General features: G+C 54.8%; 9 protein-coding genes across 9 annotated transcripts; 3 read left to right on the top strand and 6 right to left on the bottom strand.

Moving 5' to 3' along the window:
* Nucleotides 1–1825: 1825 nt before the first annotated feature.
* Nucleotides 1826–3636, bottom strand: N0V89_009853 (uncharacterized protein; the record flags this gene model as incomplete). The annotated part of the gene is made up of 2 exons (XM_056218601.1): nucleotides 1826–2928; nucleotides 3030–3636. The coding sequence occupies 2 exons, from the start codon at nucleotides 3634–3636 to the stop codon at nucleotides 1826–1828; spliced, it is 1710 nt and encodes a 569-aa protein (XP_056067866.1).
* A 632-nt stretch (nucleotides 3637–4268) lies between these two features.
* Nucleotides 4269–6068, bottom strand: N0V89_009852 (uncharacterized protein; the record flags this gene model as incomplete). Its single annotated transcript, XM_056218600.1, has 6 exons — nucleotides 4269–4428; nucleotides 4485–4765; nucleotides 4822–5351; nucleotides 5402–5728; nucleotides 5782–5867; nucleotides 5917–6068. The coding sequence occupies 6 exons, from the start codon at nucleotides 6066–6068 to the stop codon at nucleotides 4269–4271; spliced, it is 1536 nt and encodes a 511-aa protein (XP_056067865.1).
* A 1806-nt stretch (nucleotides 6069–7874) lies between these two features.
* N0V89_009851 (uncharacterized protein) lies at nucleotides 7875–8929 on the bottom strand (the record flags this gene model as incomplete). The annotated part of the gene is made up of 2 exons (XM_056218599.1): nucleotides 7875–7992; nucleotides 8049–8929. 2 exons carry the CDS (start codon nucleotides 8927–8929, stop codon nucleotides 7875–7877), a joined length of 999 nt encoding a protein of 332 aa, XP_056067864.1.
* A 273-nt stretch (nucleotides 8930–9202) lies between these two features.
* N0V89_009850 (uncharacterized protein) lies at nucleotides 9203–10096 on the top strand (the record flags this gene model as incomplete). The annotated part of the gene is made up of 3 exons (XM_056218598.1): nucleotides 9203–9255; nucleotides 9321–9753; nucleotides 9806–10096. The coding sequence occupies 3 exons, from the start codon at nucleotides 9203–9205 to the stop codon at nucleotides 10094–10096; spliced, it is 777 nt and encodes a 258-aa protein (XP_056067863.1).
* A 709-nt stretch (nucleotides 10097–10805) lies between these two features.
* On the bottom strand, nucleotides 10806–11629 carry N0V89_009849 (uncharacterized protein; the record flags this gene model as incomplete). The annotated part of the gene is made up of 3 exons (XM_056218597.1): nucleotides 10806–10899; nucleotides 10948–11019; nucleotides 11076–11629. The coding sequence occupies 3 exons, from the start codon at nucleotides 11627–11629 to the stop codon at nucleotides 10806–10808; spliced, it is 720 nt and encodes a 239-aa protein (XP_056067862.1).
* A 374-nt stretch (nucleotides 11630–12003) lies between these two features.
* Nucleotides 12004–17440, top strand: N0V89_009848 (uncharacterized protein; the record flags this gene model as incomplete). The annotated part of the gene is made up of 2 exons (XM_056218596.1): nucleotides 12004–12139; nucleotides 12189–17440. 2 exons carry the CDS (start codon nucleotides 12004–12006, stop codon nucleotides 17438–17440), a joined length of 5388 nt encoding a protein of 1795 aa, XP_056067861.1.
* Nucleotides 17441–17554: 114 nt separating this feature from the next.
* N0V89_009847 (uncharacterized protein) lies at nucleotides 17555–19358 on the top strand (the record flags this gene model as incomplete). The annotated part of the gene is made up of 4 exons (XM_056218595.1): nucleotides 17555–17648; nucleotides 17715–17778; nucleotides 17832–18820; nucleotides 18874–19358. 4 exons carry the CDS (start codon nucleotides 17555–17557, stop codon nucleotides 19356–19358), a joined length of 1632 nt encoding a protein of 543 aa, XP_056067860.1.
* A 1658-nt stretch (nucleotides 19359–21016) lies between these two features.
* On the bottom strand, nucleotides 21017–21951 carry N0V89_009846 (uncharacterized protein; the record flags this gene model as incomplete). Its single annotated transcript, XM_056218594.1, has 3 exons — nucleotides 21017–21207; nucleotides 21261–21467; nucleotides 21519–21951. The coding sequence occupies 3 exons, from the start codon at nucleotides 21949–21951 to the stop codon at nucleotides 21017–21019; spliced, it is 831 nt and encodes a 276-aa protein (XP_056067859.1).
* Nucleotides 21952–23368: 1417 nt separating this feature from the next.
* On the bottom strand, nucleotides 23369–25192 carry N0V89_009845 (uncharacterized protein; the record flags this gene model as incomplete). The annotated part of the gene is made up of 3 exons (XM_056218593.1): nucleotides 23369–23657; nucleotides 23705–25089; nucleotides 25142–25192. The coding sequence occupies 3 exons, from the start codon at nucleotides 25190–25192 to the stop codon at nucleotides 23369–23371; spliced, it is 1725 nt and encodes a 574-aa protein (XP_056067858.1).
* Nucleotides 25193–26042: the final 850 nt, after the last annotated feature.

Below are 26042 nucleotides of genomic sequence, written 5' to 3'. Positions count from 1 at the left end.
CTTTCCGGGTACGTGCATTTATTTACGCCTTCGGATTGACAGCGCGCGCATGCTGGGCGATCACCACTGCAGCGAAGCTGCAACAGTCAAACTCCGTTTCACATCGAAAAACGGACTGTTAAAATTACCTTTCGCCGCTTGCAATGTATGCATGCAGAATGCTGATACAGCGCATCCCCTCTCTTCAATGGGCCCTTGCCCACATCCTCCATACTGTCCTTAAGTCTCAGTGTCGTGAACATGTTAGAAGCCGTGAACACTGCGGTATGCACCCTGTCCACAGAATCCGCGAAAACATAGGCTTCCCGAAACGGTTATACCCGATATAACGTTCACCTTGGTGTTTTTTGGGTTACACGTGGTAGAGCCGCAGGCTGTTTCGCTTATCGGCCGGTACAGCCGTCTCAGCTAGGCTACGGTACGGCCCAGGGCTGGACCTCGCATTCGACTAAGGACCCACAGGGCTGGCTGACAGCTCCAGGGCTTGCGCGCGAGAAATGGACCCGGCGAACGGGTGGGCATTGACCGCCACGCGGGCGAGAAACATGTGTGGGGGGCATGCTGAGTATTAGGAGCAGTCACTTCTCGGCGAATAGCTGGTCGATGCTTCTTAAACACTCAAGGTCTTCTTCGTAGACATAAATTCCACAAGCCCGTTAGTGTTTCGTGTTTCGTGTTGCCTGCCCTTTCAAGGACTGATTGGCAAAATTCGAGCCTAGGCTCGGTAATGTAATTCTTGGTAGATAGTATCTACATAGGAAACGCCACCCGATAGACCGAATAAACACCAAGCATTGCAGCCACTAATGCGTCGCAAAATTCTGAGCATTTGGAATTTACCACCCAAAAAGAATAAGATAATCGTGTATGGTCTAACATGATAAAAGAAAATCGTATTGTTCGCATAGCCAAGAGCGGATGGCTGCCTACCGTTCGAACTATCCGTTCGGTCTGCGTGCATAAAAGTGACTGTATCAGAAGCCTAAGACATTGGATCCGATGGATCCGATAGGGTCTGACCGTAGTACCAAGGCGCTGATAAGCTGTGAAGCAGAGTGCCATGCTCTACTCTGACAGTATGCCAGGTAGAGGAAGGGTGCATGCTTGGTGCAGCTGGGCCGTCGTAAATCAAGGACATCGGGTGGTGAACCAATGTTTGCGTGCTTCGCCCAGATGATTGGGTAACCGATACGGATGGACGAAACAGGTTGGCTGATACAGCTCTGGCAAACTTTATAGTCACAAACGCCGGAGAATGTGCGAGCTGAGCTGAGTGAGATTGCATATTAAGTATCGGTTAAACCTTCGAGCTGTAGGAAAGAGGCTAGACCTTGATCCATCCCACCAAGATCGACGACGCTTGCCTGGTCCTTCTGCCACTGACCGTTCTGAAAGCTTGGGTCCAAGAACGAAGAGTTGAAGTCCGCAGAAAACCAAGAAAGGTCCGTGTGTGGGCGCCGAGGTAAGTGTTCCTTCAGCTCATTGAGAATGGTCCAAAGATTTTGGCGCAACGAGGACGATACGCCAGGAGGTTGCTGATTCTGAGCCTGCTCACTGTTGTAGCACATGTCAAGTACTTCTTCACCAAAGTGCTCAACAAGGTCAGCCTCAGCTGGGCACGACTCCGTCTGCAGGTATGTAAGCAAGATAAGGGTTTCTTCCAGGGGTTGCAGTCGGCTCAGCAGTGCCCATTTGTACACGCCTGCGGCGGACCAACGCGTCAGGCGAAGATATGTTTGGATGAATTGACAGCAAAGGCGCACAAGACTGGATCAAGAAAGCTTGGTAAGCCTACGGATAGAGTCTCTGACTGAGAAAGGGGCACTTACGTTTTCCACAATGTTGCCTGGCGCTGGCCGGTGAAGTTGTGAAGGAAGCGTTTTTGTAGGAGTATCAGTGCCCTCAAGTAAAGCATGTGAAGAACTGATCGGGCCCAAAAGTTGAAGACGGTGGTAGTGCCGGGGTCGTCCCTGTAGAGTGTATTGTGGGTAGCAGGCCCCACGTTCGCTTGGAAGGAGGACACCAGGCCCTTCTCGGGCACGCCTTTGGCTGGTAGGCGCGCAGAGATGGCACGGATGCGGCTATTGAGAGAGGAGAGCATGTCGTTGAGCTCGATCAAGTCACGCTGATTAGGTTTTTGTCGGTCATAGGCCCTCACTACGATGTGACGCATGGCTGAGGCGATCTCGGCACGGCCGAGGGCAAACAACAAGAACGCTGAGGACTTGGGCGTGTTCTCGCCGGCTAGCACGTTCTGATCTTCCAAGAACTCAACAGGCATACGCGTGTCGGACGAGCCCTCAACGCGTGCCGCCTGCAGCTTGGTTCCTGCGGCCACAGCCGATTGAATGTCCAAGTCGACAAGGTGCCACCAGATACGCCGACCTAGCTCGCTCTTGACCGTGCCCAAGCCCTTCCGTGATGCCTCGCGGTGTAGGCCGAGTTGCTGGGCGGCGCGGATGCACGTGCTGGTAATCTGCGCGGTCCGCAGCTGGTAGATGTCCTCACGGCCGAGGCCGCTCTGCACAACCAGTGCGGCGACGAGTGAGTCCATAGTAGGTGTTTCGGGGAAGTTGGAGGCCTTCATGGCGCTCGTAAAGGCAGAATAGAGACTGTCACGGAAGGCAAGCGTGTCCGGGACTTGGGCAGACGCGGCAAGGGGCGTGCCTGAGGCCGCTATCGCGCCGGCGTACATGACACCCCATAAGAGGGCAACAAAGCCGGCCTCGGACGTGGACACGGAGAGGGGGATGATGTTTTCTTGCTCGCCCAGCAGCTGCGCGCATAGCTGGCCGTAGCGTTTCGCCAGCGTTGGGGCATGGACGAAGGGCAGCAGAGGATGTACACACAGAAAGAAGCACTGCAGTAGCGCGCCGCAGACATGTTTTGGTGGCAGCGTCATGTGGTCGGCAGAATTCAGCGAGGGAACTTTGCACCGGTCAACAGCGCTCTGGGTGCGCAGTATACGCTCGTAGACATCTTGCTGTAAGCACGTCAGCCAGCGTAACACAGCAGGTACGAAGGGATACTCGCATCGCGGCTGACCAGCGCCCAGAATGTGCGCTCGACGAAGAGCTTCGACCCATCGTCCTGGGTGGATATGTAGCCTTCAAACGGAGAACCGGCACGAGACGAATCCCTTCTGTTGGGCAGAGGGTCCAGTGGGCAGGCGCTGTCGAGTTGAAATGAGTGAAGTGAGAGACTGGGAGTGAGCAGGCCGAAATCGAAGGTGGAGTCGAAGTCGAAGTCAAAGTCTAGAGTGGGAGCGTCCCACTGGAAGCCTAAGCCCAAAGGAGGCGGGGTCGTCCACCCCACGGCGGGCTCAGCGTCTGCAATGGGAGAGTTGTCGCGACGGCCCGCTTCGTGGGGCTCAAGAGGGTCGAGCGCGTCGTGCGAATCGTGGACATCGTGGACATGTTGGTGTTGGTGTTGGTGTTGGACGTCTACCAAGACCTTCCGCTTCTTCGCCGCAGCCTTCTCGCGGTGGTCGGCCTCGCTCTCGTACACGCACTCGGACTCGCCCAGCCGCACGCAATTGGCACACGCAGGGCGCTGTTTCTCGCACTTGATCTTCCGCCGGCGGCATGCCAAGCAGCTCAGCGACGGCCTGTTGCGAACGATTTTTCGGAGAGCCATGGAGCTGTTGCAGCAGTGTTGTGACCGGTGGGCATGCACGTTTATTAGCTGTCCATGTGCGGCGCGGTGCCCCAGGTGTCAGCCAGCTCACAGGTACTCTCGAGCGAGGGTGGTAAGCAAGGCCAGGTTCGCTGACGATTGTGCTACCGACGGCCGTAAGCGTGGGATTATCCCTTGTCTGAGACCCATTTGTAGGCCTGGCCGATGCAACTTTGCCGTAGGACTCTACTATGGTCTGATTCGGTCTCAGAATCACTTATCGTCGACGTTGACGAGCGTGGCTTTTGCCTGCAGTGTTCCTTCAGGCCCCAGGAATCTCACCACCTACAGGATGACTTGCATTGGCATACAAGCTTTCGCTGCTCGCGGCCCGATACTAGCATCCGCCTCCTAGACCAAGCCCAGCGCCACGCCTCAAGAGCAGTTGCATCCGGCTCGAGCGAGTTTATCGAAGCCTTATATAGTCTCACTGGTTTACTTGCACCGCAGCCACTCATCAATCATCAAGGAAAACGAGCGGACGATTCACTATGCATTTCCTTACTAGTGTTCTATGCATCGTACATCGCATTCTTAGGACGCGTCCTGGTTCGTGTGGTATCCGTTTGTAAATACGGCCCCACAGGCAGCCCTCAGCTGTCGCGTCGCTTCGGTACCACGAGGAGCTCCCCATGGAACTCCGGCACTACCATGTCGTCCCATGCCATGTCTGCAGGGGTTGTGCCCGCTAATTGGAAGTCGAAGCGGCGTATCAGGTAGCCTATAGCCATGTACATCTCCATGTATGCGAGACTAAACAGCGGTCAGTAAGAATATTCCTCCATGCGGCAAACGTTGCAGGCACTTACTTGATGCCTAAACACGATCGGCTGCCGCGTGAGAAAGCTACCATGAAGCGGCTCAAACGCGCAACTTCTTCTGGCGCTTGTAACCAACGGTCGGGATCGAAAGTGCGCGGATTCTCGAAGATAGAGTCGTTGTAGTGTATATGATAGATGGCCATACCAATACGCGTACCAGCAGGAACATACCGTCCATCAGGCAGCGTTACACCGCCAGGCGGCACCAGTCGGGGAGTACGCGACGCCGCTGGGGAGGAATAGCGCAGCCCCTCTTTGATTACTGCGGTCTGCGAGCACGCAATTAGTTCCAAGGATGCCAATGTCTTGTCCCACCAAAACTTACCAGATAAGGTAACTTTTCAAGCTCTGGGTACGGAGCATGCGACTCTGGTTCAGGTAGTACTGTTTTCAACTCCGCCAGCAGGCGCGAGTGGATGACAGGATTGCGGACAATGTTGTACAAAGTCACCATATTCGCTATCCCGGTGGTATCGTCACCAGCAGAAATCGTTGTCAAAATCTCGTCACGCAACCCCTGCTTGTCCGGTACTATGTAGCCCTTCTCGGGGATAGGAATAAGCAATCGCTCCATGATGGTGGGGAACGACGGCAGCTTGCCCGCGTCCTTCTGTGCTACGAAGTCGTCGATGCGACGGGCCGCGAATTGTTCAAGCTCATGACCCATGGCAATAGAACGCGACATCCGGTGTGTCAGCCAGCGCGGCAGCTTGTGGAGCAGCCGGATGAATGGGAACGCTTTGATAATGTGTAGACTTGGCAGATATTGTTTAAATACCTGCACCGGCAGCGACTTGAATTCGGGGTCATCCAATGCCCCCAAAGACTTGCCAAAGGCGAATTGGGAGACCATATCTGGAATTTCATTGTCAGCTTCACGCGTGAATACACTGCGGAGAACGCACCCATGGCCAGCGACTTGAGCGCCCACTCCATCGAGACCGGCTTTCCAGCGTCGTAGAACTCGTCAAAGCGACCGCAGCAGTGGTTTACATGTTCCATCAGCATAGGCTCGAGCGCCTGCATGTTTCTCTTTGCAAATAATGGCTCAAGCGGCGCTTTGCGCTGCTTATGCCTAATAGGATCGCTTTCGGCCAAGGTACTCGTAGGCGCCCCCAGTACCTTGTGCATAGACGGGTCTTTGTAGAACTTGCTATTTGGGAAATAGAGTTTGTGGTAGAACTGAGGATCGTACACATGGACCTCATTGGGCCCCATACGCAGGGCAGCACCTGCAGGCGCATGTTAGCTGGTCCAAAACTCTACTTTCTGATTGAGCACGGACCGAGTCTCTTGTGCATCTCTTCCAGTTTGAAGAGCGTCTGACCCTTCTGGCCTGGACGCGTCCCGATATTCCAGTAAGCCTCCCAGCTGGCGGGCGTTAGCGGGAAGGGCGCTGTGGCTAGAGCATATCACTTACTACTCCCCAAGGGCAGCCCATTTCGAGCCAGGGAAAATTGCCAAGGGGCTGAGGTAGATCAGGTATACGGCTCTTGTCGCATGCCAACAGAGGAACACGGTCAAAGCAGCGAGCCATGGGTGGGCTAGCAGGGTTTGCACAATTGCATCCATTGCTTCTGTGGTTTTGCTGGTTCTTTTCATTCGGCAAATGGTTACATATAAGACTGCCAGCTTCGGAAGTTGCCGTACTCGGCCGATACGCGCTCTCGCCCATTGATGAGGCGGAGCAAACAACGGCCGACAGTACTCGCATCAATTCATGGTGTTTGATGATTAGACCACCATGACCGATAACAGTTCTGCCACAATCAAATCCACATTGCTGCACCGATGTCAGACACTCACGCGTTCCTCCCTTCGCTACCCACAATATACAGTTATGCGTTTCCGCAGCTGGATTTCCAGACCTGCTTCATACTCTCCTTTACCACAGCTGTGCTGACGCCGTGCTTTCGTCGCGGCTCGGTAGGGCGTTCCGGAATTCTTGCGCTGCAGGTCTACTTCACCATACAAGCGTACCTTGCGCCAGTCAAACCAACGGGAAACCTAGCCGTGAGCTACTCATCTGGTGTACTATTCGGCAATCTGACATTACGCTACCTCGACCGTCTTTATCTTCATGTCCCAGAAGAAGTATTTCACCGTATCCAAGAGGATGGCGCTGAGGAAAGGCCAGACACGCTCTCCTTGAGCCAGAAGCTAGGGTGGAGCGCCGAGTTACTCCTCACCACGCGCGGCGTCGGATGGAATTGGCGCGTACAAGGCACTCCCAAGCCTGTCAACCGCACGCGTACGGCTTTCGTCTCTGACAGGTTGATCCGCTGGGTTGCGATGTACGGGAGCATATTACTCGCCGAGCGCGTCTGCGAAGGCATCCTGAACGAGTGGGCGCATCTGCCGGATAGTCTGGTAAAGAGCGGTCTGCTAGCAGTGACAAACAGCACTGTGTTCTTATATGCTTGGATCGTGTTCGTGCTCGGCTTGACCGTTTACACGCACTTTGCCATGATCACACTGCCGCTATCGCTGGTATGCGTTGGCTTCGGGCTCGGCCCAATCCGATGGAGACAGCCTGATGCTTGGCCGGCCACTTTCGGTTCGCTGACTGAAGCTTACAGCCTGCGTCGATTCTGGGGGTAAGAGCTTGCTCCCTTCACTGGTGATGCCTTCCGCTAACAAGCATTCAGCTATTGTTGGCACCAACAAGTCCGCCGCGTCCTCGGCGTGCCCCCAGCGTTCGTGCTTGCCAACCTTCCTAGCCCCTTGCGCTCATCGTCCCGCTTGCCTGCCCGTCTCTTCCGCCGTTATCTTAGCCTGCTCCTGGCGTTCTTGTTGTCCGGGACATTTCATAGCGTCGGTCACTGGACAGTTCTCCGAGAGCGCCGCGGCTTGGGAAACGATGGTACACACACCAGTGTCTTTGGGGAGGTGCCGTTCTTCCTGGCGCAGGGATTTGGAATCATGTTTGAGGATCTGATATATCGCTTCATAGGCATTGATAGCCGTCGAAGGACGCTCGTCGGTTACTTGTTAACAGCGGTCTGGTATACATGGACGAGGGTGCAATTGAAGACGATACCAATGGCAACCACTTTTGGGATCAGCGACGGTCGCGGTCCGCTCTTCGAGGCAGTGGAGTTGCTACGGCTCGGTCTGGTAGCAATTCCTGGCAATTTTGTGAAGATGGGCATGGAAAGGTGGGCTTAGGGAGTTTGGGAGTTCATTGCGAGTTTCCGCCCAGCCTGCTGAGTAAGAGAGCTAAGTGGGGCAAATGAAAAGCCGAGGTTGCCACACGTTGCTTGAGCCAACTCCAGATAAAAGAAAAAGGTATCAACAACGTCCATGCCATTACCATCCCTTCAAGTCCTCAATGCTTGGAGGAAACCGATAAGAAATCATGTGATCGCACATCGTCCATCACGCCTTACTCATCCATGCCGGAATCGTGATCAGTTTCGACATCTCGTCCACCGTCTCGTTCCACAACATCTTCTGCACTTTCTGGCCGTCTGCAGACTTGACATAGGCGGCAGGCCTGATAAAATCACATAGTCAGCAACAATCGAGATGAATGATGGCTTGCAAACTTACTCTGCGATTTCCTTATCAACAATAAACTGGCAGTGACTCTCTGGACCGACCACAACCGCCGCATTGAGCGCAATCCAGCCCGCCGTCTCAATGGATCGCGCCCGAATTGCCTTGATGAGGTTCACGGGAAGACGAAGATAGATGGGCAGTACGTCGCTCATTCCTGTAGCCACCTGGCCAGGGCAGAAACTGTTCACAATGACTTTGTCGCTGGACAAGTGTTCCCGCAGCTCGAACAGGAACAGTAAGCAGAGCAGCTTGCTGTCGCCGTAGCGAGAAAAGGCGACGAAGCTCTCCTCACTGTCGAAATGGCCGAGCACCGTCTCGCCAGGCTTGAGGGGCACCTTCCCCTTGGCCAGGGCGCTGCTGCCGTGCATGCGGCTGCCGGTCCAGGTAACGCGCGAGGGTTTGCCCGTCTTGTCCGCCGTATCTTCTAGTACGGGAAGCAACTCCAGCATCAGCAACACATTGGAGAGATAGTTGACCTGGACGTTCTTCTCGTGGCCGGTACGCGTCAGCTCACGCTTGAGAGTGCCGATGCCGGCGTTCAGCAGAAGCAGATGTAGCTCCGAGTGCTCGGCAAGGAAAGTCTTTGTGAAGCTTTGGACGCTATCGTAATCCTCAGTGTCCAGCTTCATGACCTTGACCACGGCCTTGGGGTTTGCCTTCTTGATGGTATCACGGGCAAGCAGCGATTGCCGTGCGGTCTCGCCTTTGGCCACATTGCGAACGGCGAGGATGACGGTGGATGCCTCGCGCTCCAGCAGCTGCGCCGCGATTTCTGCTCCTATACCCTGGCTGGCGCCGGTGACGATGGCTGTCTGACCGCGTAGGCTTATGCCGTCAGGCAGCGGTGTGACGGGCGGCTGAATGAAGGGCATTGTCAGTTCAAGGGTAGCGTCGACGGCGGCAAGTGTGTTGTTCATGGGGTTGGAGCACCCAGTGGCGTGACAATAAGCATTTATAAAGAAACAGCATGCAAACGAGCAGCTTCCGCCGTTTCTCGGCCGGGATAGTGCTACCAGGCAGGCGTGCCATCGTCTCGCCCGGAACGTATTGTGCGTGGTCGATAAGTACTCCTCGTTCCTTCCTTGTTCTGTGGTGCTCACGCAAGTTTCGTCCGGAAGTAGTATTGTTTAGGTCGTTGTTTTACCATGGCACCTGCACAGCCGCAAACGTTCACCGCAGGCGATGATCCGCTAACCAAGTAAGTGCGGCAGGGATCACCTCGACGGCCAGCGAGCTAATGCAACGGCCCGCGCCGATCACAAGATTCGGAGGCGCCATCGAGATGGCCAGTCTGCCGCGCGCCAAACATCGACAATTCGCATTCCATGGCTTCATGCGACCGTGGTTGGGAATATATGCGCAGCTCATTGCAGGCGGGAAAAAGCCACCCACCCACTTCCACGTGAACCAGACCGAGTTCTTTCGCGTTTTGAAGGGCAATCTTAGCGTCGACATGAATGGGCGGCGTGTCGACCTCAGCCCCAGCGACGGCGAGTACACTGTGCCGCCCTTCACACACCACGTCATCTACGGCACCCCCGGCACAGAGCATAATGAGGTCGAGTTCGAGGTCAGCGCCGAGGAGAAGCGGGACGGCGGTTACGCCATGGATCAGCCCTTCTTCGAGAATTGGTATGGCTACCAGGAGGACGTGTTCCAGCGCGGCGTCAAGCTGGACTTCATACAGGTACTTGCCGTACGTCATCTCCGCTGCATTGCTTTTCAGAAATGGCACATAACACTGTTAGATGTTCGACGCCGGGGACACTTACCTCTCACCGCCTGCATGGGTACCATTTCGTACCTTCCTCAGCATCTGGCTCACCGTCATCATCGGACGCTGGATCGGCGGCTTGCTCGGGTACGCGCCTTTCTATCCCGAGTGGACCACCGATTGGGAGGCTGCCTGTGACCAAATGGATCGGCACTGGACGCAGAGGCGTTTCGCCAAACGAGATGCACAGGAAACGGCGCGCCAGAGATTCGCTGTTAATGGCGCAAAGGATACACACATCAATGGCAAGAAGAAAGCTCTGTGATGATGATGTCGGCCCTGTTAATGGGGGTGTTTAGGTACATCTATTACAGCACTAGTTACATCGCACCGCGCACGCCATCGAGGTCTGGAACCTTATGATACCAGTATCCTCAGTACTCAATGTCAATTACATCTACGTTTGCAGGCGCGCTTATGTCAGCCAGATCAGCATGGTAGAACTCAGTCTTATCCACGAAGACATGCATCGTAAACGATGCGACAGCGCCGGCAAATTCAGTGGCGGAGCGAGTAAGCGATAGACGCCAAATCTAAACAAACCTCTCATGAACCATGGAAAGACACTGCTATCATCAGCCCTTACAGTCTTTGCTGTGAATATAGATGTACATCATGGAAGACGCAGAAGCTTGTGATCAAGTGCAAGGGCTTGACTTGGGAAGTGCCTCTAGCGCTGTCTCACGGACGTCTCCTTTGGATCAAGTCGCTCGAAGGCAGATGCGTTCTACTCGAACACCAACTCGTCTACTCTTTCCGAAGAAAAAGGGCGAAAGATCAAGACTGAGCTACAGAGTACAACAGAGATCACATTGATTCCTTCACTTGGCAAGAACTAATACTCGTATGTGAGAGTTTATATGCAAATGGCGACACGCGTAGAAAAGACGCACTTCAGCTATCATTCGTATCATCGTATCAGCCTGTTGTCTGCTGACACTACATTTCACAAATGTCTCCTCGCGCTCAAGCACTCAAGCAGACTTGCCGTTGAGCCTACCCTGCCTTCCACCGCCATATTTCCTCACATAATTTAGCGCAAACGGATACGCTAAGTCGGAAATATGGCTCCCCACCAGCAAAAGCGCTCCATATGGTGTCCAAGCATAGCCATACCTTTCAGGCCAATAGTAGATACGCCAGTAGAAGCAGCACCCAGCCGCAACCGTGCCGAGGAACCTTGTCCACCTACACACTCACTTAGCATATGAATAATGAATGTGTGAAAGAGGTGAAATGCTTACCAAATAGCCATGGACTGCCCAGCATCGTGTCCCCTCGCAAGCACCTGCGCCACACACCCAATCCCGATGATAAGCTGCATTGGCCACGCCGTGAAGAAGACAACCTGTCTCCCCACCACGGGCACAAACGTGCTTGCAACCGCAAGATGCAACCAGAGACACACCGCACACCCTACCACAATGATCCAGCTCAGATTCCGCGCAACAAGTGGATGGTGTCTCCACTCGTTGGGACCAAACTTCAAGATCGAGTGGAATAGGAAGACATCCACGATCATAAATTGTGCGAAGACAATCTGGTTGACGAGTCCCGGCCCGTAGATGAAGCCGAAGACGAATTCCCACGTAATATTCAGGCAGAGGCAGTAGATGGGCATGGCGTAAGATTTGTCTTTGTAACCCTTGATCGTCATTAGGATGTAGGAGATGGACCAGAGGATGCCTGACACCGCAGTGAAGATGTCAGGCACCACTTTCGCGTGCCAGTAGGGAGGAGTAGCATTTTCGTAGTCGGCATTGGCTTGCGCCCATTCTTCGAGTGCGAAGAAGCCCATGGTGGAGAGAAGTACACAGGGGAGTAACGTGCTCAGGGAAACGCCACGGGCTGCCTAGGATTACATATATCACAAAGGTAGGAGTTTCTGGGTAGCTGAGAGTCGAGACTTGATCGGCCCGTGGCTCTCGGCCGATTCCGGCTGGTCGTAGATACGCACGTGGGGGGCTATTCTAAGATGCACCGTGTGCCAGTCGGCCGGAACACTAGCAATGCACATTATGGTCACACTGGAAATAACCTAATCGGGACATTACCAGCGATTCTAACGCAATGTACTGCACCAACCACTAGTTGCCTATCTGCTATCTGAACCCACGTATCGGGCCCTGGATGAGGCTGAGGGCTTAATATATATACTTCGCTACCAGCATCATGGTCATCTGCAGTACCGAAGACACCGCATGCAACTTCAATATGGCAAGCGATCATTCGTCCTCCGATGAATGTACGGCATCTGCAAGCCCGTTCGTCGAAACGCCTCCCGACGCCGACCGCAGCGACGATAATGGTGAGGAGCACAAGCACTAGTTAGGTTAGTGTGCTAACAGAGATCTCAGATATCGCGGTTGTCGGCTACGCTTGCCGTGTAGCGGGTGACAACAATTCTGGAACCCAACTATGGGACTTCCTGATGAAGAAAGGGGATGCCTGCGGCGAGATGCCAGCAGAGCGGTGGCAATCCTGGAGAGATCGACAAGACATGGTCGACAAACTGGACCAGACCACGTCGAAAGGATATTTTATCAATGACATCAAAGGCTTTGATGCTCAGTTCTTCGGCATTTCCGGCCGAGAAGCAGTACAGATGGACCCGCAGCAACGCATCAGCCTGGAGGTTGCTTGCGAAGCTCTCGAGCATGCAGGTATCTCACTGCAGAGCCTTGCAGGCTCAGACACCGCCGTGATTATGGGCGTCAATTCGGACGACTACTCTCGATTAATCATGGAGGACTTTCAAAATCTAGATGCGTACATGGGCATCGGGACTGCATATTGCGGCATCCCCAACCGCATATCACACGCGCTCGACCTCGCTGGCCCTACCTACGCCGTAGATGGAGCGTGTGCGTCTTCTCTCGTTGCCATTCACCAAGCCAGGCGCTCTTTGCTCGCGGGCGAGACGTCTCTTGCCATAGCCGGAGGTGTGAACGCGCACATCAGCCCGTACCTGACTCGCGTGCTAGACATAGCTGGCGCCGTTTCTCCTGAAGGCCGGTGCAGATCTTTCGATGATTCAGCATCTGGCTACGGCCGCGGTGAAGGAGCCGGGATCGTTGTCCTCAAACGACTCTCGGATGCGATTCGCGACGATGACCGCGTCCTCGCTGTGCTCAAGGGGTCCGCGGTGGGCTCGGATGGCAAGACTCTCGGCATCATGGCCCCCAACCAGCTTGCACAGGAGCAGGTCGCGAGGGATGCGCTCAAGGAAGCACATCTCCCAGCCAGCGCCGTAGAATATATCGAAGCCCACGCGACGTCGACCCCAGTGGGAGACAAGACCGAATGTGCGGCCATGGCGTCGGTGTACGGTTCAGCACGACTGTCTAGCTCGCCGGATTGCTTCATCGGCTCGATCAAACCTAACATCGGGCATTTGGAGGCCGGCGCCGGTGTCATGGGCTTCATCAAGGCTGTCATGACCGTCGAAAAGGGGATCATTCCGCCGCAAGCAAATCTGGAAAAACTTAGCACAAAGATAGACTGGAAGGCTGCCAGGATACGACCGGCCACAGAGCCGACGCCTTGGGCAACAACCAGGAGGAGGCGCACCGCCGCTGTGGCCTCATACGGCTACGGTGGAACAGTAGCTCATGCTATCATCCAGGAAGCGCCCAAATACTCCTCTTTCCGCGACCTAATGGCCAGCAAACTGCCGTCAGACCAGCCCACTATGCTACTCCTTTCGGCGCCGCATGATGAGCGCATCCGCAAGCAAGCTTCCACCCTCGCTAATTGGCTCCAGCAGCAGCCAAGTGAGCTTGACATGAATTCCGTAGCGTGGACGCTGGCGGTCAAGCGCAGCCAACATAGGAGGCGCGCGGCAATCGTGGCGGAAAACAAGGCACAGGCTATTGAGCTGTTGTCGTCGGTGGCACAGGGAGCCAAACACCCACAGATCATTCTTCAAGAAAAGGGTTCTGTCAAAGCGCCCGATTCCTCCAAGAAAGAGGGTGCCGTCTGGGTCTTCAGCGGTCACGGCGCACAGTGGAAGGGGATGGGCCGCATGCTGCTGGAGACGGACCGGGCGTTCATCGATATTGTCAAAAGGCTCGAGCCCGTTGTTCGAAAGGAAATGGACTTCTCTATCACCGAAGCGCTGCTCGCTGGTGACTGCGATGAAACGGCTAAAGCGCAGGTCCTGACGTACGTTATGCATATCGGCATCGCTACGGTCTTGCGTGAGAAGGGAGCGCGGCCAAGTGCCTGTCTCGGCCATTCACTGGGCGAACTTGCAGCAGCTGTTGTTGCGGGTGCGCTGACGGCAACCGAGGGAGCCATCATCTGTTGCCGACGAGCCGTGCTCTACAGGCAAGTCGCAGGTGCAGGCGCCATGGCCCTTGTGAACTTGCCTGCTTCGGAGGTTGAGAAGGAGCTTAACCGCGCCGAAGACGTCGTGGTTGCCATTTACCCTTCGCCAGAATCGACTGTCATTGCCGGAACTATCGAGGCCGTCGAGGCCGTCACCACACGCTGGCATGCAAAGGGCATCCGGGCTAAGAAGATCAAGACAGATGTCGCCTTCCATAGCCCCGTTCTCGAGCAGCTGGTTGACCCGCTACGTGCTGCTCTGGGCGAATCTCTGCGCCCGAAGGAGCCGCAGATAGCCATATATTCAACGTCGCTGGACGAGCCACGAGCTGTCCATGCTCGCGGAGCCGACTACTGGATCGGAAACATGGTCAAGCCAGTGCAGCTCGTTAGGGCCATCGAAGCGGCGACGTGCGACGGCTTCCGACTTTTTGTCGAAGTGTCGGCGCACCCCATCATCGCCCACTCGATCCAGGAGACGCTCGACGCTGGCGAGGTTGCCGATGCAGCCGTCATCCCCACTGGCATGCGCAATCAGGACGAGGGAAAGACGGTGTTGCTCGCACTCGCCAAGCTGCACTGTGCCGGTGACACTGTTGCGTTCAACGAGGGCTTGCCCGGATGGTGGAACCACAGTGTGCCAGGCACGGCGTGGCAGCACCAGCCCTTCTGGCCAAAGATCGAGAAGCCCAAACAACCCGTCGGCCAGAACCGTTCAGTCGACGTCAAGGGCCACAAACTGCTCGGGGCAAAGACGAGCGTCAACGGCACAAACATGACGCTATGGCAGGCGTACTTGCATGCGGGAGCTAAGCCTTTCCCCGGATTGCACCCCCTCCATGGGTCTGAGATTGTACCCGCCGCTGTTCTTCTTAATACCTTCCTTTCGCTAGCGCACACCAGGTCGCTGCGGAACGTTGGGCTGCGTACGCCCGTGGTCGTAGAGCCACCACGTGAGGTGCAGGTGCTATTGGATGACGGCAAGATGTCCGTCTCATCGCGGCTCGCGGCTGGTGAGGATGAGGAGAATGGCCACTCGTGGCTGACTAACACAGTGTCGAGCGTAGGCCCACCCACCGCCGAGTCTAAGCTGGGACAGACAATCGACCTAGCCAGCATCAGGGAACGACTCCCAGAGACCTTACCATCATCCTTCTCAATTGACTACCTCGCCAATGTCGGTGTCTCCGACATGGGCTTTCCTTGGCAGGTGATCGAGCACTTGCGCAACGATGAAGAGTTCCTGGCCGTGGTCGACGCAGACCCGCAGACCACAGGTACATCGCCTCACTGGGGCGGACAATCGTGGGCCTCGGTGCTAGACGCTATGACTTCGGTGAGCTCAACCATCTTCTGGAAGCAGCCGCTGCTGCGTATGCCGACCAGTATCGACTCTGTTACCCTACTACCAGGCGCCGTCGCGCCCAAGATCAGCTACATGTACGTTCGCAGAAGAGTGCAGGATGAAGACGAGTTTGCGGCGGATATGCTGGTGTGCGATGATCAGGGCACCGTGCTAGTCGACGTGGAGAACCTAGCATTCGCGGGCATCGAGGGCAATCCGGACAGCATCAAGAGCCACGATGGCCTGGTCCATCGCATCGCATGGCCGCCGGTACAGTTGGCGGAGGAGCGACGACAATTCGATGAGGTCGTCTTCCTGGCGCCTGAAAGCGCGACCGAAACCGTGGAGGCGTGGAGTATGGACCTAAGCCGCCAGGGTGTGCGATCGCGGTTCGAAGGCGATCCCGACGCCGTGGCCATTAGCGTTTGTCCAGCGTCAGTAGTGGTGGTGGTGGCTGAGACTACTCAAGAGATGGACAATGTTGCCGCGGTATCGTTGCGTAACTGCGCACGGCTGGCGACCACTGTACAGCAACTCTGGAAGGCAAGGACCGCGACAACACTGTTCTGCGTGACAGAAGCCGCGTACGGCGGCAGCGATGCGGCAGCCCTTTCGCAGTCAGCACTGATAGGCCTCGCCCGCATCGTACACAGCGAGCACCCGGAGCTATTTGGTGGACTAATCGACACCGAGCATGCCGCCGCCGCTTTTCCACTCCAGGCGCTCAAATACGTGCGCGGTGTCGACGTGACACGCATAGAGGATGGCGTAGCCCGGGGTGCGCGCCTGCGCCCCTTGCTGGAGTCTTCCCTGCGTAGGACTCCACCATCCGACCTCACTCCAGGTGGTTTGGCCCAGCACCATGGCAGCGGGAACGCTAGCAACGGGACGTTGCGATTAGTGCCCCACCACGCGACCTACCTCATCACTGGCGGGCTTGGCGCACTGGGAATCGAGACAGCGCGCTGGATGGTGGAGAAGGGAGCAACGCATATCGTGCTGGCGGCGCGGCGAGGTGCTAATGCAGCTGCCGTTCGCAGCATCGTCAAGCTACAGAAGCGAGGCGCCTCAATCCATGTTGTGGCGGTTGACATTGGCGCGGCTGACGCACAAAAGCAGCTGCAGCAAGCTCTGGAAAGGCTGAGTCTACCACCAGTGAGGGGCGTGGTGCACGCAGCTGGAATGCTGGCTAACGAGACGGTGGCCGAGCTAACTACCGGTGCGTTGAGTGCGGTTGCGAACCCAAAAGTCGCTGGCGCGTTAAACCTGCACCAATTGTATCCGCCTGGGACGCTTGATTTCGCAGTCTGGTATTCATCATGCGGTCAGCTGCTAGGTTTCCCCGGCCAGGCTTCGTACGCGGCCGCAAACGCCTTTTTGGATTCGCTGGCTACCCATCGCCGCCGAATGGGCGACGCCTGCTGCGTCAGTATTCAGTTCTCCAGCTGGCGTGGGCTGGGCATGTCTACGAGCACCCGCTACATCGACGCCGAACTAGAAGCCCGCGGAATCACCGACGTGACTCGCGCAGAGGCGTTGTTTGCGCTGGAGTTGCTTCTGCGTGCTGACATGGACCACGCTGCCGTGCTGCGTGCCCGCCCTCTGGAGACCGGCGATCCTCTGCCACACCCCATCCTACGTGATTGCGTTTCCTATGTTGCGAACCCTGTCAACTTGACAGCCGTGTCGCCCGACACGGCGGCCCCCAAGTCGCTGAAGGATCGGATTACCGAGTGCGTGGCGGCGGTGCTGTCGCTCTCGGTCGACAGCATCGATGAGCACACTGCGCTGGTCGAACTGGGCGTAGACTCGATTATGACGGTCGGCCTGCGTCGACACCTGCAGAAGCTGGGGCTAAATGTGGGGCCGACCTTACTTTGGAATTGTCCGACAGTGGCGCATCTGGTTGCGCACTTCAAGGCTGAGGGTTCTTGATTACCGGCCGAGTGATTTCCTTCCCCGATTGCCCCACTTGTTCTTCTTGTATGTGCATAGAAGTTAATAGATGCGTGCTTTCTCGGGTGCTGTCCACTGTAATTAGATCAAACAATGGCTTTGGCTGGCTTCTTCCTTGTCCTCGCCTTTTCGGCAGTGCTATCTCTTCTGATCCCTATAGGTCGGCGGTCTAAAAGCCTCCCGCCAGGTATGCAATGATGCTCTAGCCGTGACAAGATGATATTTTCGCCAGGCTGACCGTCGCGAATTCCAGGACCACCAACTCTCCCGTTAGTTGGCAACCTCCACCAGATCCCAAAAACGGGTGCTCATTACAAGTGCGCATGCAGCTCCCACTTCCGAATACTCGACGCTGACTGAAGCCGGCCAGATTCACCGAATGGGCGCGCATGTATGGCGGTATTTTCTCACTGAAGTTGGGCCCAGCCACAGCCGTGGTCATCACGGACCGACGCCTGGTAAAGGAATTACTTGACAAAAAGGGCAACGTCTATAGCGCCCGGCCGCAGTCATATGTCGCGAACGACCTTATCACCGGCGGCGACCACCTACTAGTGATGCAGAACGGCACCAAGTGGCGACTCTTCCGGAAGTTGGTCCAAAATCACTTTAACGAGGCGCGTTGCCAACAAGAGCATGTCGAGCTGGTAGAGGCTGAGGCGGTGCAGATGATGCACGATATTATGGTGGCGCCCGAAGGCCTGATGTTGCACCCAAAGCGCTTCAGTAACAGCATCATCATGAGCCTGGTTTTCGGCATCCGTACCCCGTCGGTGCGGACCAAGCACATGCTGCAGCTTTATGACGTGATGGAGAAATGGTCGGCCGTGATGGAAACGGGTGCAACTCCTCCCGTGGACATCTTCAGCTTCCTGAAGTGGGTACCCGAATCGATGTTTGGTAATTGGAAGAAACGCTCGCTCGACGTCAACGTGATGATGGTAGCACTATACGCGAGCATGGTCGGAAGAGTGCGTAAGCGCCGTGAAGCAGGGCACCAAAAAGCTTCTCTACTTGACGGCGTTCTCGACGCGATGGCAGCTCCTGGTAGCGGTAGCGAAGGCCTCAGCCTCAACGAAAACGAGATCAACTTCCTCGGCGGCGTACTAATGGAGGGTGGGTCCGACACGAGCGCCTCGATCCTGCTCGCTTTTCTTCAGGCCATGATCAAGTACCCGCATGTGCAGCAGCGCGCGCAAGCTGAGATCGACGCCCTTCTCGGCGCCAATAGTACCGCCATCGAGCGCTCGCCTCGATGGGAAGACTATGCTCAGCTCCCGTATGTTGCCCAGATTGTCAAGGAGACGATGCGTTGGCGTCCCGTCACGCCACTGGGATTTCCGCACGCGACGAACGCCGGTATGAAACCAGCACAGTCTGTATACCTCTTTTTCTAACAATAATTTTCTTAGATGACGTCGTAGACGGGTACACGATCCCCAAAGGCACCACCGTGCTCCTCAATGTGTGGGGTCTGCACCACGAAAGAGCTGGCGCGGATGGGGCTCTCTCGCCGTTCGCCTTCGATCCCGACCGCTTCGCAGGCCGCACCGCGCCCGCCCCCACATTCGCCGCTTCCAAAGATTATGAGGCGCGCGATCATTACGGTTACGGTGCCGGCAGGCGGTTGTGTCCTGGTATTCATCTCGCCGAGCGGAACCTGTTCGTGGGCATGGCCAAGCTGCTGTGGGCGTTTACGCTGGAAGAGAAGCCCGGCGCAGTACCTATCGACGTTGATCCCAAGACTGGGTATTCCGAAGGATTTTTGCATTGCGCTAAACCGTTTGCGTGCGAGGTGAAGGTTCGGGGGAGGAATGAGGCGGAGAGGAAGAGGAGAAGGGAGATTGTGTTAGCTGAGTTTGGAAGAGCGGGTGAGATATTTAAGGTGTTCGAATGAGTAGTTCGTTGAGCACAGTGGCGAATTGGCCATGATGAGCTTGAAATTGGAAAATGCGAGCCTGGAGAATGGTGAGGATCGACCTTGGGATGCACGCATCCGCGTGACTTGCAGCTACAATATGGGTTCGTATCACTATACTGAGCTTCAGTAGCGTTCTCCTTAGGTAAAGTCGCGAAATATATTCTAAAAACTGGTTGTCTTTGCGGAGCACCAAATGTGTGGTTGAAGTGTGAGTAGATGAGTTACATGTACCAGATCGGAATCGGAAAAAGATTTCCCCTAGTGTCCACTCCCGTGATCGCTAGCGGCTGTTACTGCTCTCCTCAACAACCCATTCACCACCATTGTACTATTCTGATGATGGTCGACTTACTCGTCAGAGTCTTCGCATATGTATCGTGTTCGACACTATAATACAACATCACTCCTCCAAGGAAAGCAAATTCACCCCAAAACACATTTTTGCGGTGGGAATAACGCACGGAGAGGCCTACAGGACACGCCGTAGCCTTCTATCCATGTTAACCATTTTCCAGCGACTAGTAGTCAAAAGCGATTAAGCCTTCGAGTAGAGGTACTTCTGATGATTCAAGATTTGGGCAAAACGTTCTCCCTTCGGATGCTGCATTCTATAGTTGGGATCGATCTAAGTTTTCCTTGGTGAGTGCACGGTCTATCTCGTGCAGTATACTCGCATGTTTCTATCGTCGTATTTCGGACGATGCATACATGCGATATCATTTAGTAGGGAAAATGTCGCCTCAGCGTCATGGACGCCAGGTTGAATTGTGATAAGATCGTTCTCGTCCACTGCAACAAAGTCAACTTCGTCTCCCCTCGCCTTTTGATAAATGATCGCCCATTGATTCGATAGCCATACTCCAGTAGAGCAACGTTTGTGTGCGGCCATTCATGGGTACATGCGCAGCCCGAACAAAGCTCATAGAGGCAACAAGCATGGGTACGAGGAAATGCACAAAGATCAAATATGCGCCTCTGCAATCCAAATTATAACCAAAAATCAGGAGTGCACCACAACTTCACGTCCAATGGCCCTTCTGGACCTTTACACATGAGAAATCTACCACCTCATATTCCGGGGTACATTTTTACAACAGGGAAATACAGTAGTAAGTGGATCAACTATGCTCGCAAACATGGCCAACTTATTCTACCTACTTGTACCAAAGTCATCTTAAGTCTGAAATCTCTTTACTACGTTTCTGTTCTTGACTTCTCTATTGACATGGCTTTCCTTATAAATTGTAGACACTCTGGGAGAGAATACACGTATATCGAGCAGAGTCCTTTCTTTCCTGGTCTACTGGTTTGTAGGTTTTCTGCATGGGGGGTTGGTCTTGGAGTATCAAAAATTGGTCTTGCGTGGCGCCCTAAAGGGCTATTGAAGCTTTTGATTCGATGCTTAACGGTCGTAATTCCATAATCCTTACCACAAGCAAAAGGTATGTATCATGAACAGCCATATATGCTTCTATTCACACCAAGGAAAATCCTGATATTTACATGCTCAAAGCACAGGCCCGAGCAACAGAAGGAGTAACAGTCTCTCCGGGAGATGATCGCTATTCACAAGCTCGGATGCGAACACCTAGTCTCAGTCAAGAAGTAGGCGTTGCACTATAGCTAAGAGATGCTTATGCGACGAAGCGCTTAGCAGTAGCGCCCTTCGCAACCTTGGTGCCCTTGGTGGACGCCGTGGACGCAGTACCAGCAGTACCAGCAGTAGCACCAGCAGTCCTCCCGGCAGCAGTGGTGTTACCCGTAGCTGCGCCGCTGCCCGCCATCTGGAAGGCGATGACACCACCGAAAGGGCCAGCGTTGTTGGCTGTCCCACGTCAGCATCGTTCTTGCACCAATCCACAAAACAGGGTGACTTACAGTTCGCAATCTTCATGAAGCACACGTTCTGCTGGCCGGCCACAGTGCCAGAGCAAGTGGTCCCCGCAGGTACGGCGATGTTGATCGGGAAGTCCATGTTAACGTTTGACGCGCGCTTGACGAGGCCGCGAGCGCGGAGAGCCCAGTAGCTGAGGCCGCGGGGAACGTTGCCGTTGGGTTTGATGTTGCCTCTATTACCGGGGACATCTACTTGCTATCAGCTTATGCACAGATCAGGGGAGAGGGAGCACAATTTACCAGTGACGACATTCGCCTGCACACCATCCGCAAACTGTCCCGTCGCAGTAGGATCAATCATAGCCTTGACTGGGCCCGCACCATCCGTAGTAACAACGTGGAAAGTGCCGGTAATGTTTCCGCCGTCGCTAACCTGAGGAAGAGTGGCACCACTCTGGTCCATGGTCGCTGCGACCATGGCCGCCTTGTTTTGGCCTTGGCCCTGGGTCTTGCCCAAGCCGTTGCTTGCGATCTGGGTCTTGCCAAAGACGGTGGTGTCAACCTCAGTGACTTTGTTCTTTCCCGGACCGGGGACAATCCCGCCCTGGATTCCGATGGCGGTGCCGTTTCCGCCTGCATCACCTGCGACGGCGGCGACTTTGCCATGGGCAGAGATGAGGGTGGTAGCGAGAGAGAGTGTGGCGAAGAAGATGGTGTGGGCGTTGAAGTACATGGTTGCCACTGGACTGCTGGTGCTAGGTTGGAGGAGTGATTAAACACTGAATCGAATGATAGATAATGGAAGAGCAACGAGTCAATCGCGCTTTGATAAAAATAGGCGAACCGGTGTGAGAAGAGAAGAGAAGAAAAACTCGCTGAGCTGATATGTCCCCTGGAATTGTAATCGTCCCGCTCTTTATACACATCGACCTTCGTACTTTTGCCTGCCACGGCGGAACTCTTGCGCCGCTAGCGGAGGACTCAAAACCTCAGTCACGTCCGTGCTACTCCGCATCGTCGTGGGCCAAAGGCGCAGGCGGCGCGCAAGGGTTTCAACTGTTTGACACCCAATATCTGCGGCAGCAAGGCTCGTTGCTGATGGGTTGAGGCCAAAAGTGATGCTATGTGAGCTAAGCTTTTGTCAAGCTTTAGTGCCGCTGCTTACACTAGTTTGAATGCTAGCGGATTTGAAGGTTTCGTAAACGCCCAAAATGGTCCATATAGTTGTACGAGACGAGATTCATTCTATCAGTCAGAACGGTCTGGCGGTTCCACTCGAATGAGAGGGATGGATCTGAAATGCAATAAGATTGTAAAATAAAGAGTCCCAGTCTATCGGTATCTGTCAGCCTGTCACTCCAAATCTGCATCGTCTCCTCCCCAACACAGTTAGCGTCCCGTCTACACCTGCGTGTTCACGATGTTCACGTTTTCACCAAGTTTCAACACCAAGTCCTCGGCATTTCGAAACCAACACTGACCCAAGTAGATCACGCAGCGAACAAAACAAGCCATCGTCCTAAAACGACTTGCTTTGATATGCATCTTCTGCAATAGCGGAGTCTTTTTCACCTTATTCGGCGCTGGCCCATCGGATGCTGAAACAGGCGAAACGCCGACCTCGCCCTCCTTCGCAACACGCTTCTCCCCACGACGCCATCATCGACACTAGGATGCGTTCATCTGGCAGCCTTGCGCATACCCGCGTGCCACTTGGCGGCTGTTCTCATGCGGTGCTTCGCTAAGCTTTAAGAGCCCGTTAGGTCCAAGCAACGCTGGTGCGAAACTCAAATCAAACGCAAAGAGAACGGTGGCCGAGGTGTGAAGACGCTAGACTTTTGCAGGTGGTGATGGAGGCTTCAGAGGGGTGCCGAGTAGAGGGTTAAAGCCGCTGTCAAGTTTCGACAGAGGTGACATTTGACGGATTTGAACTCCGCCGTGACATTGCCTTGAACAGTGACAGCGAAGATGGTGAAACTTGTTCTGGAAGATCCGGTACGATGACACTTCACTACCGCGTATGGAGTTGTGGAGCTATCGGAAAGGAGTTTGGATTAATTGCTTCATTAGCATATTCTAGGATAAAAGACATAATTCGTTACATGCGCCATTTGCTTTTGCAAACCTTTGAAAGCTTCCATCACCTTTCCTTACGAAGCCTCGGCGTTCCTCTTTGCTGCTGCTTCTGCCGTGGACTTCAGTGCTGCAGGCGCGTCATCCCATGGCATCACCAGTTCGACGAAGCGCAGCTTCTGGGTGTCGCCGCTCGAGAACTCCTTGTCCATGAACAGCTCTTCTACCTGCTTCTTCGTTTCCACTCGGTAGGTCAAATACTGCTCCTTTGGTGCGCCAAACGCTGCTGGCAGGTCCTTGTACTTCCACTCTTGTACGTCATTGTAAGGGTCTTCCATGCCGTGGATGAATCTTTCAATCGTGTACCTAGGCGAAGTCAGCAAAAGTCTTACATGTTTCAAAGGCTTACTTACCCATTGTTGCAAATGACGAAAATTATGGGGTTCAATTTGTTGCGAAGCATCGTGCTGACTTCTTGCGCAGTGAGCTGGAATGAACCGTCGCCCGTGAACAGGATCGTGCGCTTGATGCCCTTCTCCTTCGCGGCAAGAGCGGCACCCTGGCATGAGCCCGTGGCGTAGCCGATACTGCCCCAAAGGACCTGCGAGATGGCAATCACATCATCCGGGAACCTCGTCTCCCAAATACCGAAGTTCGCCGTACCAGTCTCGGTGATCACGATATCCTTCTTCTCAAGCCACTGGCCTAGGCGTGGCCAGAACCACGCTTGTGTGATGGTCGGCTCCGGCGACTTGACCTCATCATTTGGTATCTCATTGTCCGGCTTCGGTCCGCTCTCGATGTTAAGTTTGCCCAGCTTCTCTGTAACCTTCTTCAGAACACCGTTCATCCGCACACCTGGGTATTCGGAATACCGCACTTTGATGCCGTAGCTATGGAAGTCGATGGTGTTCAGTTGGGAGACGCGGTACGTGAAGCCAGCAGTGTTGAAGTCTGATTTGATAGCGCCAATGGAGATTACGAGATCCGCGGATTCCACACGCTCACGCACACCCTTGTTGCTGCCATCGCCCGCGTAAACACCACCATAGTTAGGCAAGGTTTCGTTCACGGCACCCTTGCCCATAGGCGCGACAAAGACAGGGATGCCGGACTTGGTAATGAATTCGTGTGTCTCTTCCAATGCTCGGTGGCGAATCGCGCACGCGTCCACTAGGATGACGGGGTTGCGGGCTGCATGGAGATATTTGAGGACTACATCTACAACGTAGTCCTCTTTCTCGGGGTCATTCGAAGGGTAAGCTAAATCAAGGGGTGTCTTGAGCCGATCGCCGTCGACTTTCTTCTGAACCATATCCGTGGGCAGGGCGATGTAAACGGGCCTCGATTGCAGGATGCATTCGCGAATCGCATTGTCGATCAAGGTAGCCGCTTCATGCTGCTGGTTCAGCATGGAGACTGCGCACGAAATCTGAGTCGACATCTTGGAGAAGACGTTGAAATCTCCATTGCCGAGCGTATGGTGAAGCAAAAGTCCGTTCTTCTGGGCCGCTGTGGTGGGATAGCCGACAATGTGCACAATGGGCACGTATTCGGAATACGCGCCCGCAATGGCGTTGACTGCGGAAAGCTCGCCCACGCCGAACGTCGTCACGATGGCGGAAATGCCTTTGACACGTGCATAGCCGTCGGCGGCGTATCCGGCGTTCAGCTCATTGCAGTTTCCGACCCAGTGGAGGCCGGCAGGTTTGATGTAGTCAAGAGCTACAAGATTGTAGTCTCCTGGTAGACCATGGACTGAGCGGACGCCGACTTCGTGGAGGCGTTTGAAGAGGTACTAGCATGCGTCAGCATGGACCACACTGAGGCGCTGGAATGGGAATGCTCACCTCAGCGACATCTATAGGATTCTTGATTTCCTGTGTTCGAAGATCTGCCATGCTGACAGTTGAAGCCTGTGAAGACTGTGGAATCGAGTGAAGGAGGAGGTGTTGTTGTTGTTGCGATACTGCAGCACTGCGGCAGCTCGCGGGCGCTCTGTGTAAATATAGTCGGCCTATGACGAAGTTATTGCGGGACTTCACGCGTTAGTCAGGCACGGCGTGGGCCGACAACTCGCATGTGGTGTGATCGGTAGTGTACTAATCCCAACAACATGGCAGCTGTCGACATGAAAGTTCGCCCATGGTCAGTTGCGATTGCAAGCTATGCTTCACATTTCTCTTGCTGCTGATACTGCCAGGCAAGATCTTCCTTGTCTAGCACGCTGGGTGGTTCACGTCGTGCGTTCGTAGCGAGATTTGACGGCATCTGCGTCCGACATTGTTGGGAAAGAGGTTATCGCAGACTGACGGGTTTGACGCGCAAGTCACCGCATCTGTTGCGCCTGCGGATAAGCCCGGTGCAAGGCCTGCAATGCTATCGCGCACTGCGACGCGAGCATCGTCCACAGTCGGCCGAACCACATCCACTCAAGGCCAGACGAGCTTGCATTCGGTCCGTAGGCTCCTGCGATGAGCTGATTGAAGAGGGAGTGGCATGGCTTTGACCACCAGAAAGATGATACGTGTGCACGGAGTGACTTGGCGTTGCATGCGGCGGGTACTTCTGAGCGGCGAAGAACGGTCCTTGGTCCCAGAACCCGGCAATTCGGTCGCAGCTGTTCAGGGTGCACAGGTATGAAAATCTTGCGCTCATGGGCCATGCGATTATTCCGCGACAATGAATCGAAATGGGAAAATGAAGAGTCTGGAACGTGCGCGTGGTAAGAGGGCGTAAAGATGGGCCGCG

Source organism: Didymosphaeria variabile (genome assembly GCF_027946475.1).
Source record: "Didymosphaeria variabile strain IMI 356815 chromosome Unknown scaffold_7, whole genome shotgun sequence".
Lineage (NCBI taxonomy): Eukaryota > Fungi > Ascomycota > Dothideomycetes > Pleosporales > Didymosphaeriaceae > Didymosphaeria > Didymosphaeria variabile.
The sequence above is the reverse complement of the archived record's forward strand: the minus strand, read 5'-3'. Positions and strand labels throughout refer to the sequence as shown.